This window comes from Lonchura striata, chromosome 13 (genome assembly GCF_050655825.1).
Source record: "Lonchura striata isolate lonStrDom1 chromosome 13, ASM5065582v1, whole genome shotgun sequence".
Taxonomy (NCBI): Eukaryota; Metazoa; Chordata; class Aves; order Passeriformes; family Estrildidae; genus Lonchura; species Lonchura striata.
Window position 1 is genome coordinate 6,727,636 of NC_140715.1, and position 12,897 is coordinate 6,740,532.

A 12,897-nucleotide genomic window follows, 5' to 3' on the forward strand; every position below is an offset into this window, starting at 1 on the left:
CGCCTGTGGGGCATCAGCAGCTCTTACCCAGGTGTCACCCAGGTGTCACCCAGGAGCCACCCAGCCCTCAGGAGTGGCCATGGGGCGGGCACGGAGCTCCTCAGCAGAGGCAGAGGCAGGTCTGCACTCAGCTGCCAGCCCTGGCCCTACGGATGGGAATGAGGAATCGGGCCAGACAGTTATAAAAGTTTAAAAATAATGGTCGATAAATTTCCATCAACCTGTCATGGGGATCACGTCTGGCAGAAAAATGAATTGGTTTGGTAGACATTGCTTTTATCACGGGCTCATTATTTGCTCAGAAGTCAGGGAGGACTCCTCCCACCCGCGGGATTGTCCTGGTCACACGCCCTGCGAAAGAGAACTTGGGCACTGCTGCCGGCAGACCGCGGCTGCCGAGCGAGCGTGCCCTGGCACCGGGCGGTGTCCCGCAGCGCAGCGGGACAGCGGGACACGCCGGGCCCGGCACGGCCGCAGCTCAGCACAGCCAGGGGACAGGTGCTCCTGGGTGCGCACAGGAGGGAATTCCCGCTCGGGTGCACCTTGTGACGGAGATGTGCCCGTTGCGCATCAGGAGCTGCACAGACACCGCGGTGCGTGCCCAGGACCAGCGGGGATGGGGCCGCGGGCTGAGCCGCGCTCCGCCGGGCGCCGGAGCCAGGGCGAGCCGAGACCCCGGCTTGGCCAGCAGGGTGTTCCTAGCCTGACAGGGCTCTCCTCACCCTGCGGCAGCCAGGCAGGGATTTCCGCGTCCGGCAGAAGCTCTGCGGAACCTCTGCCTCCCGGCAGGGCGGAGGAGCATGCCGGCAGCTATGGAGACCCCGGGCGGCATTTCCCTGCCTTAGGAAGATACACAAGAAGCTTCCCTCCAAAAGCTGTTAGCTCCTTTCCCTGTTCCTATGCCTGTTCCTATGTCCCTGAGCCATTCCCTCCCCGTTCCCTGATGGCCCTTACCTTTGTACTGCCCAGGGACCAGGTTCATGCCCCGAGCCGCCCGGACAGGGGACAGAGCTGGGAGATGGGTGTGCTGGGGGAACCGCGCGGCTGAATTAAACATCTGTGGATACCATACAAAGGCCTTTTCTGCTTCTTTCCCCCGGACTTTACTAGCAGCAGTTCAGGCTGCTGCCAGCAGCCGGGATGGGGCAGCAGCTGGTGGCACTGCCTGGGAAGGGACAGTGGCCATCGTCCCTCTGCGGGGAGCGGCCGGAGGGACCGCGGGCTGCTCCCGTGGGCAGGCTGCTGCCGGGACAGGAGCCAGGTGCCTTGGCAGCCTGTCCTGCTGCCTGCCAGTCTGTCCAAGGGCAGGTCCGGGAGCAACAAAAGGAACGTGGACATCGCTGTGACTTGCGGGGATGCACCCCGGAGAGCCGAGGGAGCTGGCTGGTGGCACTGCCAGGCTGTTCCCGGCTGCCTTGGAAGTGCCAGGGCAACTGGGGGAGGTTCGAGGCAGAGCAGCTGATAATCCAGAGGGTCTTCTGCCACCCAGGGGCACCAGCTGGAGAAAGGGGCTGGCGGGAGCCTCATGGGGGTCAGCAAAGGATTGTCTCAGTGGTGCCCACTGACAGGGCAAAGGAAGAAATACACAGTTCTGATTAAACATAAGACATACTAATTTTGTTGTAAGGCTGAATGAGCGCTGAAGAAGTTGCTGTCACCAACCTTGAAGATATTCATAGCTCTGCTGGACCTGCTCTTAACATGGGGTTATCCTCACCTGTCCTGGGATACTCTGGAACCAAAGAAGAACTGGACTTCAAGCCCTCCTGCAGCCTCCACCCACACCAATCCCTGCTTCTCAATAAGGCCCCTGTGAGAAGCATAAAAACTCTCCTCTCATGTGCTTTGTCTCAGGGTTTTTAATAACCTGCCTTCCCCACCTGTCCAGAGACCAAGGCATTGAGATGACGATGTTTTCTAAAAGATCACTCAGCCTTCAGAGGCAAGCAGGAATCTGGTTTTTATCTCTACAGAGAACTTCTGACAGATGAAAAATCTGATTTATCCACTAGACCCTACTGAGTCAGTGACTTTTGCCAACAACTAAAAATGAGATGGTTGAATTACTGATTTATAACACTAATATTTCCTAATATTTTACTTTCATTTATGTGATGGTTGCAGCTAGTGGAGTTTGAGGACAGAGAGCTATTTGACAGTCACAAGGCCTGGATTTTAGCAGCATAGTCAGTGGTACAGCCCAGAGTCCTGCTGGATGATTTTCCTTTTGTATGCAACCACCAAATTAGACTAAAGCCTGCCAAAAGCTGTCATCTAAAGATGAAAAACTTCTGTAAATACAATTTCTCCAATAGCAGTGCTGCTGAGCTGCTGCAGCAGAGCACGGACAGCATTACAGAGCACTGCCTGCCACCTTTGGTACTCATGATGGCTTAACTGCCACTTCCATTGTAAAGCCCATTTGTTAAGGATTTATAAATTGGCTGCATTCATTTGCTTGTCTGAAAGTTGGCACACAGCTCTCTCCTGTGGTGTTTTTACCACATTTTGCTTTATTACTTGCTTTTTTTTTGTCCCCCTCCTTGGCTCAGAAGTAGACTGACTGTAGCCATTAAATCCTCCTAAGATGCTACACAAGTATTTTAATGAAAAGGAAATGAGGGGAAGGCTAACCTGTGATATTAGATGTGTGTTTTGAAGAGCAACACCCCATTCCTGCTGCAGGAGGTGAGGGGAAGCCTGGGCAGGGCTGGTGGCACCTGCTGAGCTCCAGGTGAACTGGAGCACATGGGTGGGTGCAGGGCATCTGCTGGGCACTGACTCCTGCCCCTGGTGCAAGCCCCACACTCAGCAGGTTAGAAGAGGTTCCTGGGGCTGGTGGTGGAGAAGGCTGAGCAGCCTGCAGGGTGCTGGCAGGCAGAGCCCAAAGTGTGTGTGGGAGAGGCTGGCAGGGTCCAGTCCCTGCCTTCCCTGCCAGGCTGCTTTCTTGCTGCCCATCTGGCTGCATGCTTGGCTTGGGTACCTGAGCACATCACACAGGTGCCTCCACCTCTGTGTTTTTACTTAGTTTTGGTGATTGTGGTGGGGAGGCTGAGCTGACATAGTGAGCTGTCAGCTGAGATTAAAATTACCAACTTAGCCCCTGAGTGTGATGGGTCCCACTGTGAGGATGCTGCAAAGCTTTCTGTACCTGTATTTGTGTGACCCGGTCTCAGCCACTTCTTAAATGCCACTTGCTCTTCCCAGCAGCTCAGGTAATCCCCTGCCAGGTGTTGCTGCTGTAGACACACACAGCTCATGACCACAGCTCCAGCTGAGCCCAGCACTGCTGTGCTGGGTTAGGCAGAAGCAGAAAAGGCTTTATCAACACAGAAGATGGTGCTTTAACACTGGCAAGGCTATTTGCCTTCCTAGAGCTCTTAGTCATGCCCAAATGTTGCGATCTCCCTCACTAGCGAGATGATAGACATACAGGGGGAGGAATACAGAATTGTTCTGGTATTATTGACCTGACCAAGCAGTTCCAACATGCAATGTATGTCTGTACATTGGTACAACCAGCAGCAGAGCCTTCAGAGACAGACCCTGCCCAGTGCAGCCACCTGTCCATGCTCCTTCACTGCTTTCTGCCAGCCAAAAGTGGCTCTAAGGCTCTGAGATCTTGCTGCCAATTCAGAGATGTGCAGAGTAAAACATCTTTTGCAGCTGTGCCAGCATCTGTACTGTTGGATGCTGACTCTCTTCTGTAGCACAGCCCTTAGAACTAGATGCCACAGAGGTGGAGAAGTGAGTTTGGTTCCAGAGGAGTGACAAGTTTCAAATGCAAGTGAGTACTGTTTAAATTAAGTAATCCTTGCAAATAAATAACTTTTATCCTGAAAGCTATACTGAAAGATTCTGGGAAGGAACTTTCATTGTTGTCAGAAAAGTTCAGTGGCAGCTCAGAAGCAGAGAGGTCCTGGTACCACTTCATTACACCTGTCTAAATTTGTAAGGTAAAATCTCCAGATGAATAGAGGACAGTACAATTCAGTGACTGAAACTTTACCTTTGGAGTTTCTTAGAGCTGTACCCTCAAGGCTGTGTGTGGAACAATAATCTTTGATCATTATTGAGTGCTTATTTGAGAACTGTTGTGAGTCTGTTGTCAAAGGGCTGATCCTTACAGAAATTACAGCACAAAGCACATAATGCAAATTATTCAATGGCATTCAATCCTGATGTGGTTTTCTTGGACTCTTAAACAGGAAAAGACCAGAAAACATTAAGAACCTTAGAAGGCAGTGCTGTGGTCTTGTTCAGGACAGGTGAGGGATATCTGGCTCTTCTGTTCTTACAGCAGCGATGAACCTGGACTACATGAAGATCAGGGACTTGGTTCATAGAGGTGTGGGCACAGTCCTTTCTATCAGGAAGCTTCTGAGAGGCTGCATTTCCCAAGGGATGGGAGGTGAAAATGGGAAGTGCCAGAGCCAGGTTCCCATGCAGGTTTGAGTCTGGCTCTGTGCACTTTCAGAGCTCAGTGTGTGCTCTTGTGTCAGCCTTCACTACAGGTAGCACAAAAAAAAAAAAAAAAAAAAAAAGAAAAAAAAAAAAAAAGGGCCTAAGTGGTTCCTTCCCTTTATTTATTCCCATGAGAGTTCCGTGGCCAGCTGTAGGAGGAATGTCTGTGTGTGCCTCAATCTGAGAGACACCAGCCCCTAAGGAAGGCTGACAGGGCACTGCTGGGGACTGGCGTGGGCAAGGCAGTGCCAGCAGGCAAAGGCTGGTACCTCTGGATGTCTCGTTGGCAGAACTGCCATCATGTGGCCAAAGTGCCACGGGTGCCACCTCGAGAGGCTGAGCAGCCGTGCTGGTGAGGAGCAGCCTGAGCTGAGACATGTGCTGCACTCACAGCCTGTCCACTCTTTGGGATAAGTCAGGAAACAAAACAGGGTTCTTTCCCAAGCTGAAATGCAAAGTTATAAATACTAAATTCCTTCAGTTACAGCAATCCAATAAGAAAAAAAAGGAAATGTACTCTTAATGCTGATTTCCCATCTGGTTTTAGCATCAAACAGAAGCATATTCTTGGGTTCCTGCTCTCTCTACAAGCAACTCAGCCTGCACTCAGGAGAGCTGGGAGGCCAAAGCCATGCTCATGGTACTTGGGCTGGCCTGAGCTCGTGCCCTGTGCCTTCCCACAGCCAGGAGTGCTTTCCAGGCCAGTCCTTTGATGGGTGCCCTTGCTCTGTCCTGGTCACAGTGCTACTGGGGACACAGACACAATGTCACTGCTAAAGTCATCTCTTAACTACTCCCTCATAAGAAGAATCCAGTTCATGTCTCCCTGGCAGTGCTTTAGGTTAAGCATCTATTCCATATGGAAAAGTGTAGCAAGGCAAAGAGAGGAAAAGCAAGAGCTTTGAGAGGAATGGGAGATACCAGTCTGAGGTGAGGAAAGGGAAGGTTGTGGAAAGAAAAAGGGAGAAACAGATGCTCAAAGAAATGGGAAATCCAGATGAAACCATGGCCACACCAGTCCAGTTATCTCCCTCATTTGTTGAGTGAAAACTCTTTAGAATGGGCTCTACCAGTCAGCTGTTTTTTCCAAACATGAGAGAATTTAGCTCTTTTGTCATAATTACAAAAAAAATACAGCAATTCTTTCAATCTCTTTGGTGCACCACACAAAGTTCTCTAAGTCACTGGACACAGTGCAGTTTACTTGCCAAAAGGACAGGCTGGGTAGTCCATGTAGATGGGAGGGAGGCTGGGGGTCTCTATGGGAACTCAGGGAAAATGAAGTGGCAGAGCCGAGGGGCAGAGCTGGCAGTGACCTTGGTCGGGTCCAGCACGATGCTAAGCTGGGCCTAAGAGCTCAGGTATTGCTGGGGCTTTCCACACGACCTGTGCTGAGCTGCACACTGCCTTTGGAAACTACAGCAGCCCTGGGGCAGTGATCTCTGGTGAGAATTTAGCACCATCTCCCAAAACTCTGTTTAAGAACATCCTGGTGATGTGTGTTAGTTGCAAAAGAGATAAGCAGGGAGTGCATCCCCTGAAATTTGTTACATCTCCTCTGATAGTCATTAATATTCAAAGGATGCTTCCCTTTTAGCTTAACTGAGTTCCCTTTGAAGTAGCAGAATCTCCAGTTCTGAAGAGTTTCAGCTTTAGGAGAATGGTAGCAGAATGAAGGAGACTGGGGACTGTGCAATAGGTTCTCATTTCAACCCTCTCAAACTGCAAGAAAAAATCTATCCCAAAAAATGAACTAAGCAGCTTACCAGGACAGGGCCAGGTAATCCAGACAAACTGCAATAATGCAAAGTGTTTCTACTTTGTGATTTCATTTTTTACTCCCCCACTAAAAAAAAACCCACTTCCCTAAGAGATTTCACTTGTAAAGAACAAAATAATAATGTAACAACACTCCAAGTCCTTCAGCAAAAAAAACCCCAAAAACAAACACCTGCAGTGATGAACAATCAGGATTTTATCTGAAAATGCAGCCAGACTTCATCTTCAGAGGATGAGTAACAAGGCTGGGGGTGCCCATGGGGTGCACATGTAGGTGTAACTCCCAGTCAGAGTGGGGTGGCTCTCGTTTGCACAGAACAATGAGAGATGCTTTCTGAGTGCTCCAGGTGCTGCACCACACAGACACTGAACTGCTCGGCTTCAAAAATGCCCTGGAGTGAATTTATGCCCATAATCAACTCGAGCATCTCTGTTGCTATCATGAATCATTAAAAACCTCATTTGCAACCCCAAAAGCAAAACTGTTCTCAAAATTAAGTAGAGCTCCCCAGCTACATCCTTAAATGAGATAAAAGCGGCAGGGCTCTGGGTGATGGATGGCTCCCTTTTATCATCACCAGGAGTGACTGTTTGCTTAGGAGAGGGTCTTTGATCTTACATCCCGTTTTTAAATGTGGTAGAAATAAGCAATCTCCCCAAGAGGACAGATTTCATGGAGACTTCCTGGCTCACAGCACAGCCTTGCATGTTCCACTTAATATTATGTTACTACATTTTCAAACTGTTTAGAGGTTACTTCAGTGCAATTAAACTAATTCCAGAATTGAAACACAGCAGTTTGAGGGCTGCTCGTCATGAGGCACAGAGAGGGCATTTCTAAAGCATTTACCAATTTTCTCGAGTGTCCTAAGCAGATTTTTGGGTGATGTGTGTGAAGGACTTTGCTTACCCAGAGATCAAAGGAGCAGCCCCCTGCAGGATCCATTGAACCACAGGAAGTCATTTCCACATACAAAATGCTGTGTGCATTAGAAACAGCCAGACAAGAATTACTTTTACAGGATTTTGCAATGGAAGACAACTAATTCACAGGAGTTTTAGAGACTTTATTTATGTATAAACAATTTAAACACTTTGCCATAAATTATCTTTGCCTGTCTCTAGTCTTTGCTTAGCAGCAAATTAAAATTAATATAAAAACTCAATGAACAATTCATACATGTATATTACAAAAAAGTTCTTGTACCAAAGTTCTTATTAGACTTTTTTTTTTTTTTTTCTCTTTTTTGTGGTGACCGTAATGTGATTGTCTCAGTTTCTCGACCAAACAAACACACTAATAATTTTTAAATCTGAAACAGTGATTGTGCCTTCTGGCTGATGTATGTACAGGGTGATCTGACGTGGTGCCCATTTGCAATAGTGTAACACAATGCCCACAGCTCTACTGGAACTGATACCAACAAACTACTGAATCTAAACAGACTACACCCTGTAACTGTGTTATACTGTCCACAATGGAAATCTTCAAAGACAAACAGAGTATGAAATTTATCTGTAGTGATTTATAGCCACCGTTTTGAATGTAACTTTACACTCTGCCCTCTTTGAATAAGTTAAGCTTCAGGCCAGACAAGTGGAGGGTCAGAGTGCAAGTGTGGTTTTGTTACTTTTAAATATATTTTCCTTTCCTGTTTCCAGTGCGCTCTCACTTGCATTTCATTTGTCCTCCATTTGCTACACACAAATCACCCCAAAGTCATGTTTTAAATGCATCTGTATTTTGCTTTAAATGAAAACCTCTTGGATACTTATCAAACAAGCAGTCTGAATCATCTGTGTTTCATCAGCTGGTTAGTGAAAGTGGCCCACTTGGATTTCTTAGTTTGCTCACGTGTGAATGGAGTGAGGTAATACAATACGAGGCCTTCTTTTTGTTTTTCTTTAGACCCAGAACAAGTGGGTAATATTTCAGGGGTACCTTTTAATTTGTACGGTTAAGAGTTTTCAGTCTGGCTTTAGTCCACTTCAGGATGTGGTTTTTAATCACTTGAACAGTAGCATTTAACTCAAAAAATATGAGCTTTTTTGCCACTTACTATCCCAGAGTAGCTCAGCCTAGTGCCCCCATTTAGGTCTTCATCTCCTTAGGAGAGGAGATAACAGTTGTGACTACTGATTCATCCAGCAAAGGATGACAGCAGGTTAATTTGTTACCTCTTTCCCATTTCATTCTGTCTTAAAAACTGGATGTTGCTGCTACTGTCTGCTAGCTCTGGGTACTGCTCCACGGGCAGGACATAATATCCCTCGTAACCTTGAACCCTTCCCGTGCTGAGGAGCTGCTGCCTCTCTCCGTCTGTCCATACGCGGCTGCCCTCGCGTCCGTCCCGCGCCTTCTGCTGCTCCTTGGCCCAGGCCGCGGCCAGGGCTCGCTGCCGAGCCTGGTCCAGCACCCTGGCCTTCTCCTCGTCCAGCGCCTCGGCGGTCAGCCCGTAGCGGATGTTGATCAGCAGGGTGGAACACTGAAACTCAACATTCGTAAACCTTCGAGTCCTGCCGCTGACGAGGAGCGTGGGCTGGGAGACGGTGACGTTGATGCCGCTGTCCAGGACCTTCCTCCCGCTGGTCATGGCCAGGGTGACCAGGTCGCTGTCGGCCGAGCCGACCTTCACGAAGTAGTGGGTGTCCTTGCCCTCGATGCTGTAGTGCATTTTCTCCAGGTAGTGAGCGCCGTTCAGGACGGAGGCGATTTTCCTGCTGTCGTCTGTGGCGATGCTGGAAACACCGGTGGTTACGCGGCCTTCCTTCACGGCAAACATGATTCCTTTCCCCACGATGGGAGTGCTTGTGGCAAACCAGTGGCCTGCTTTTTCTCTAATTTTGGCATGTAATCTTTTAGATATCACCTGTCCCTCCAGAGCCATGAAAGCCTGGTTGTGTCGTTCTGTCGTCTGCTGCACTCCTGTAATTAGCTGGGGAAAGCAAAACAGAGCAAAAAACACCAAAGAAGATGCAGATCTGAACATACTAATTTCAGAGACCAATAATGATCTTTGCTTTGCATTTTTAAAAGAAAGACATGCAGCAAAAAATTCTACACTTCAAAAGACCACCCTCAGTTATCCATCCATCCATCCATCCATCCATCCATCCATCCATCCATCCATCCATCATCTTGTTCAGAATCAGGTAAATACTCATTCAGCAAATCATTTTGCCATCTGTAAGACCAAATAAAATAGTTCTCATCACCCTCTGTAGCATATATGCACCACACATTTCAATTTTGGCCAATCATATAATGCCCAGTAGAAGAATAAGAAAGGCCCAGTTCTAGCACAGTTTTAATCAGAGCTGAAAACAAAGAGAATCAATGTATTAAAAGGTGACATTTAACTTTTGGACACTTTTCCCCAGAGATTTCAACCAGTAAATATAACTAAACTGCTTATGAATATTAGCTTTTTGTAAATAGATGAAATTTGGGCCCCAAAGCAGCAAAGCAATTCCTGAAGACGGGGTTTAGATGCTCAAATTACTTGGAAGCCTGGGAAGTGGTATGTTTAGGTTTATATAATTATTTCTATTGTATTACCACAAAGATGAAATAAGCCTAGCAAAGAGAAGGTTTGGAATAGGCCTAGTACTCTTCTGAAGTTTATTAAATGGGCTGTTTAACAAATGGGAAGTTTAATAAATAGGAATTTATTATGAAAGTTAAACCCATATACTACTGTCCACCCTTAACCTGACAAGTACAAACACTGTAACTGAAGATAAATGGAGTAACAAATCAAAACCTCTAACTAGAACAATGGCAAAAAATGGCAAGAAAACATCTTCCAGGGTGAGAAGTAGAAACCTTTTTTTACCAGTAAAGCAAGTACCAACCTAAATTTGTTGGAACACATTATTAGGATGGTTTTACCAAAGGTACAACAGATGATAAATTACCCTGACAAAGTCTCCCTTTGTCATTGCTAATCAAGTTAATCGAGTTACAACTTGTTAATCAAGGAATAACTCAATAAAAGACAAACTAATGACACTGTAATTATGATAACAATGAAGGCTGGCAAGAAAGGCATATGTTCATTAGTATAAAATGTAGCTATACTCACTTCACTTTACACTGAATTAAGTGCTTGGCCTTCTGCTGTAACTACAGAAGAGCCAGTGATTCTATCCATAGACTGGGACAAATTTATCCAAAAAAGTAGTCTTATCTTTCTGCCTACCTGTCCATTTTCACATGCTTGACTCTCAGACAGCTCGTATGGTGGTGACACAAAGTACATTTTTGCTCTAGGGAAGCCAGGAATGATGTTGCTAAGCTGAAATCCAAACATCACCAACCAGCTCTTGACATCTAAAAATTGAAAGAAAGCAGCTAAGTGAGAAACACATTTGTTAAACAAATAGAGAAAATTTAAAAAAAAAAAAAAGGAAATCCATATTTGACATCCTTAATTTCAAGTAGTACCTGAAGTCACGATTAATATTATAGTGTGGAACTTTACAGAACTGTAGCAATCCACCATTAACAGGCACAGGAAAAACTGCATTAAATTTACCCTAAATAAATTGTCAGGGATATACCCGCTCTTTCATTACTTTCCATTAGAACACATGAATTATCCAAATATTTTACAGTATTTGTTCCATCTCTGACACTTTCTGATATGGCTACTATATGTAACCTATAAACTGTATTGTATAATGATATATTATTAGGTTAACACTCTAAGAACATCTGCAAAGTCCTTTGGGGAAAGACATGGCTTCTCTTCTGTGTCCTACTTCTATCAGCTGTCATCAGGTCTCAGGAGGCTCCATTAAAAGCAGTGAGAAGCTAGATTTGTAAATCAGATGGCTAAATTTAGGCAACAAAAATATCCTCTCCATCCCTCCAGGGAAAGTAGGAGATGCGTGGGAGGGTTACAGCTCAGTTCTGAGGTGAACCTCAGCACGTTCCAGATGTGGGTTCAACCATGAAAACTCTATCCTCAGATCTAGCTGTAAAAGCTAACCAACTAAATTAATAACAGTAATTCTCACTCAGCAGGTATTAAGAACTAATTTTGTACTTTAGTTATCCAAATGATAACTCTTTTAATAAAAAAGAATCCATGACCCTGTTTTACATCTCCTGTTCCCTGAATTTGTAATTTTTGCTTAAAAATCTCTCCTGTCTTTCCCAGTAGCCATCTCTCCTCACTGGCCTACACTGGCTCCTGATGCTGCTATTCCACTTCTGTGAGCTGAGCTGTTGCAAAGCCTGTTTTCCCAAAAAGTATTTTTTTTTCTTAGCCATTCTGACTCTAAAATAAGACTCTAAAATACTCTGTCTCTACAAGGTATCTGTATCCATCTCCCATCACACAGTGCCTGATGTATTTTTCCTGAACCTTTGGATCGCACAGGGTTACTGCTCCTCATACGGCTTCAATTTTATTTTATGGTAAAGTGGTATCTCCTGAACAATTCACTTCAGCTGCTCCAATTCCACAGAAACCAGAGGAGGACCTATATACAAAACAGTTACTATTTTGCTGAGCTAATGTGCTTTGCAGCGCTGCACTTGCTGCAGGAATTTGTTTTCAGCAAAACCTGTGAATAAAGCAATGTCAGGGGTTAACAGTAAGAATGGATTGTAGGGGGAGAGTTTTTGGTGTTTTGTTCACTTTTTTTTTTTTTTTCACTATGACACAAAGGTGAAACCATAATCACTTCTTGTCTGATATAATCTGTTCAGTCCTACAGCAACAAATATTTGTATCACTGATGAAGTATTTTTACAGACTACAAGGTGTGTGTTGTCCCTAAATACAATTTGTCTTAGTAGATTTCATCTAATGGATGGATAAGCTAAATAAATACAATTTCAGAATGTAGCAAAACATATTATGATGATGTTGAAAATCAAGATCAAAAGGTAGTGGATGAAAATAGGACTTTTGTTGAATTTAGGACAATGAGGTAATTTTAGTCACCAGTATTTTCACACTATCAGATACAAATAACATTATCTCCTAATTGCAAAGTTGCTTCACTAGAACCTCTGGTGTGTTACACCTACTATTAGGTTGCAATGTACTAATGAAACATGTTATGATTTTCTTTGAAGGAAAAGCACACTTTTCTTGAAATTCAAATTACTGCTAAAATTAAGATCATTCCTTTTTTAAAATGGTATCACTACTCTAATTATTGTAATACTGCATATTTAATCCGAATAAAAGCTTTTCCTGAAGACATATTAATTACCTTTCCTTTTAGAAACTGCCAGCAGCTAGTTCAAGTACTCTGTGATGTTACTAAGTGAAAAATTATTCCTAATTAAGAAAGGGTTACAAGTTTTACCCAATTCTAACATATGTGATCAAAACTACTTTTGTTTTTCTCCCTCCACAAAATCCATAACATTTATTAGTCTTTAGGATGAAATCATCTTAGAAAACATCAAGGATTTAATTTTAAAGACTAAAGACTGTTTGCATTTTAAAAGTTAAATGGGAAAAGGAGGTCTAATTAAATCCATTCTTGGTGCTAATTCATAATGTGCCCATGAGCTCATACAGTAATTAATTTTGAAAGTAACCCTGAAATAAAGATATCTGAGCAGCTCTGGTTTGTGACTCTGAACCAACCTGCCAGTGATTCCTATACAATATCATGTACCACTTTTCT

At 44.9% G+C, this 12,897-nt stretch overlaps 1 protein-coding gene across 25 annotated transcripts in view; it reads right to left on the bottom strand.

The window, feature by feature from the left end:
• Positions 1–7,289: 7,289 nt before the first annotated feature.
• Positions 7,290–12,897, bottom strand: part of TENM2 (teneurin transmembrane protein 2) — a 1,518,527-nt gene continuing 1,512,919 nt past the window's right edge. For all 25 annotated transcript variants that reach the window (XM_085591001.1, XM_085591002.1, XM_085591003.1 and 22 more), the window contains 2 exons: positions 10,446–10,576; positions 7,290–9,179 (listed from right to left, as the gene is read on the bottom strand). In XM_085591001.1, the coding sequence (XP_085447127.1) occupies positions 8,418–9,179; positions 10,446–10,576 (893 nt within the window). In that variant the 3' untranslated portion in view covers positions 7,290–8,417. The remainder of the gene's footprint in view (positions 9,180–10,445; positions 10,577–12,897) is intronic.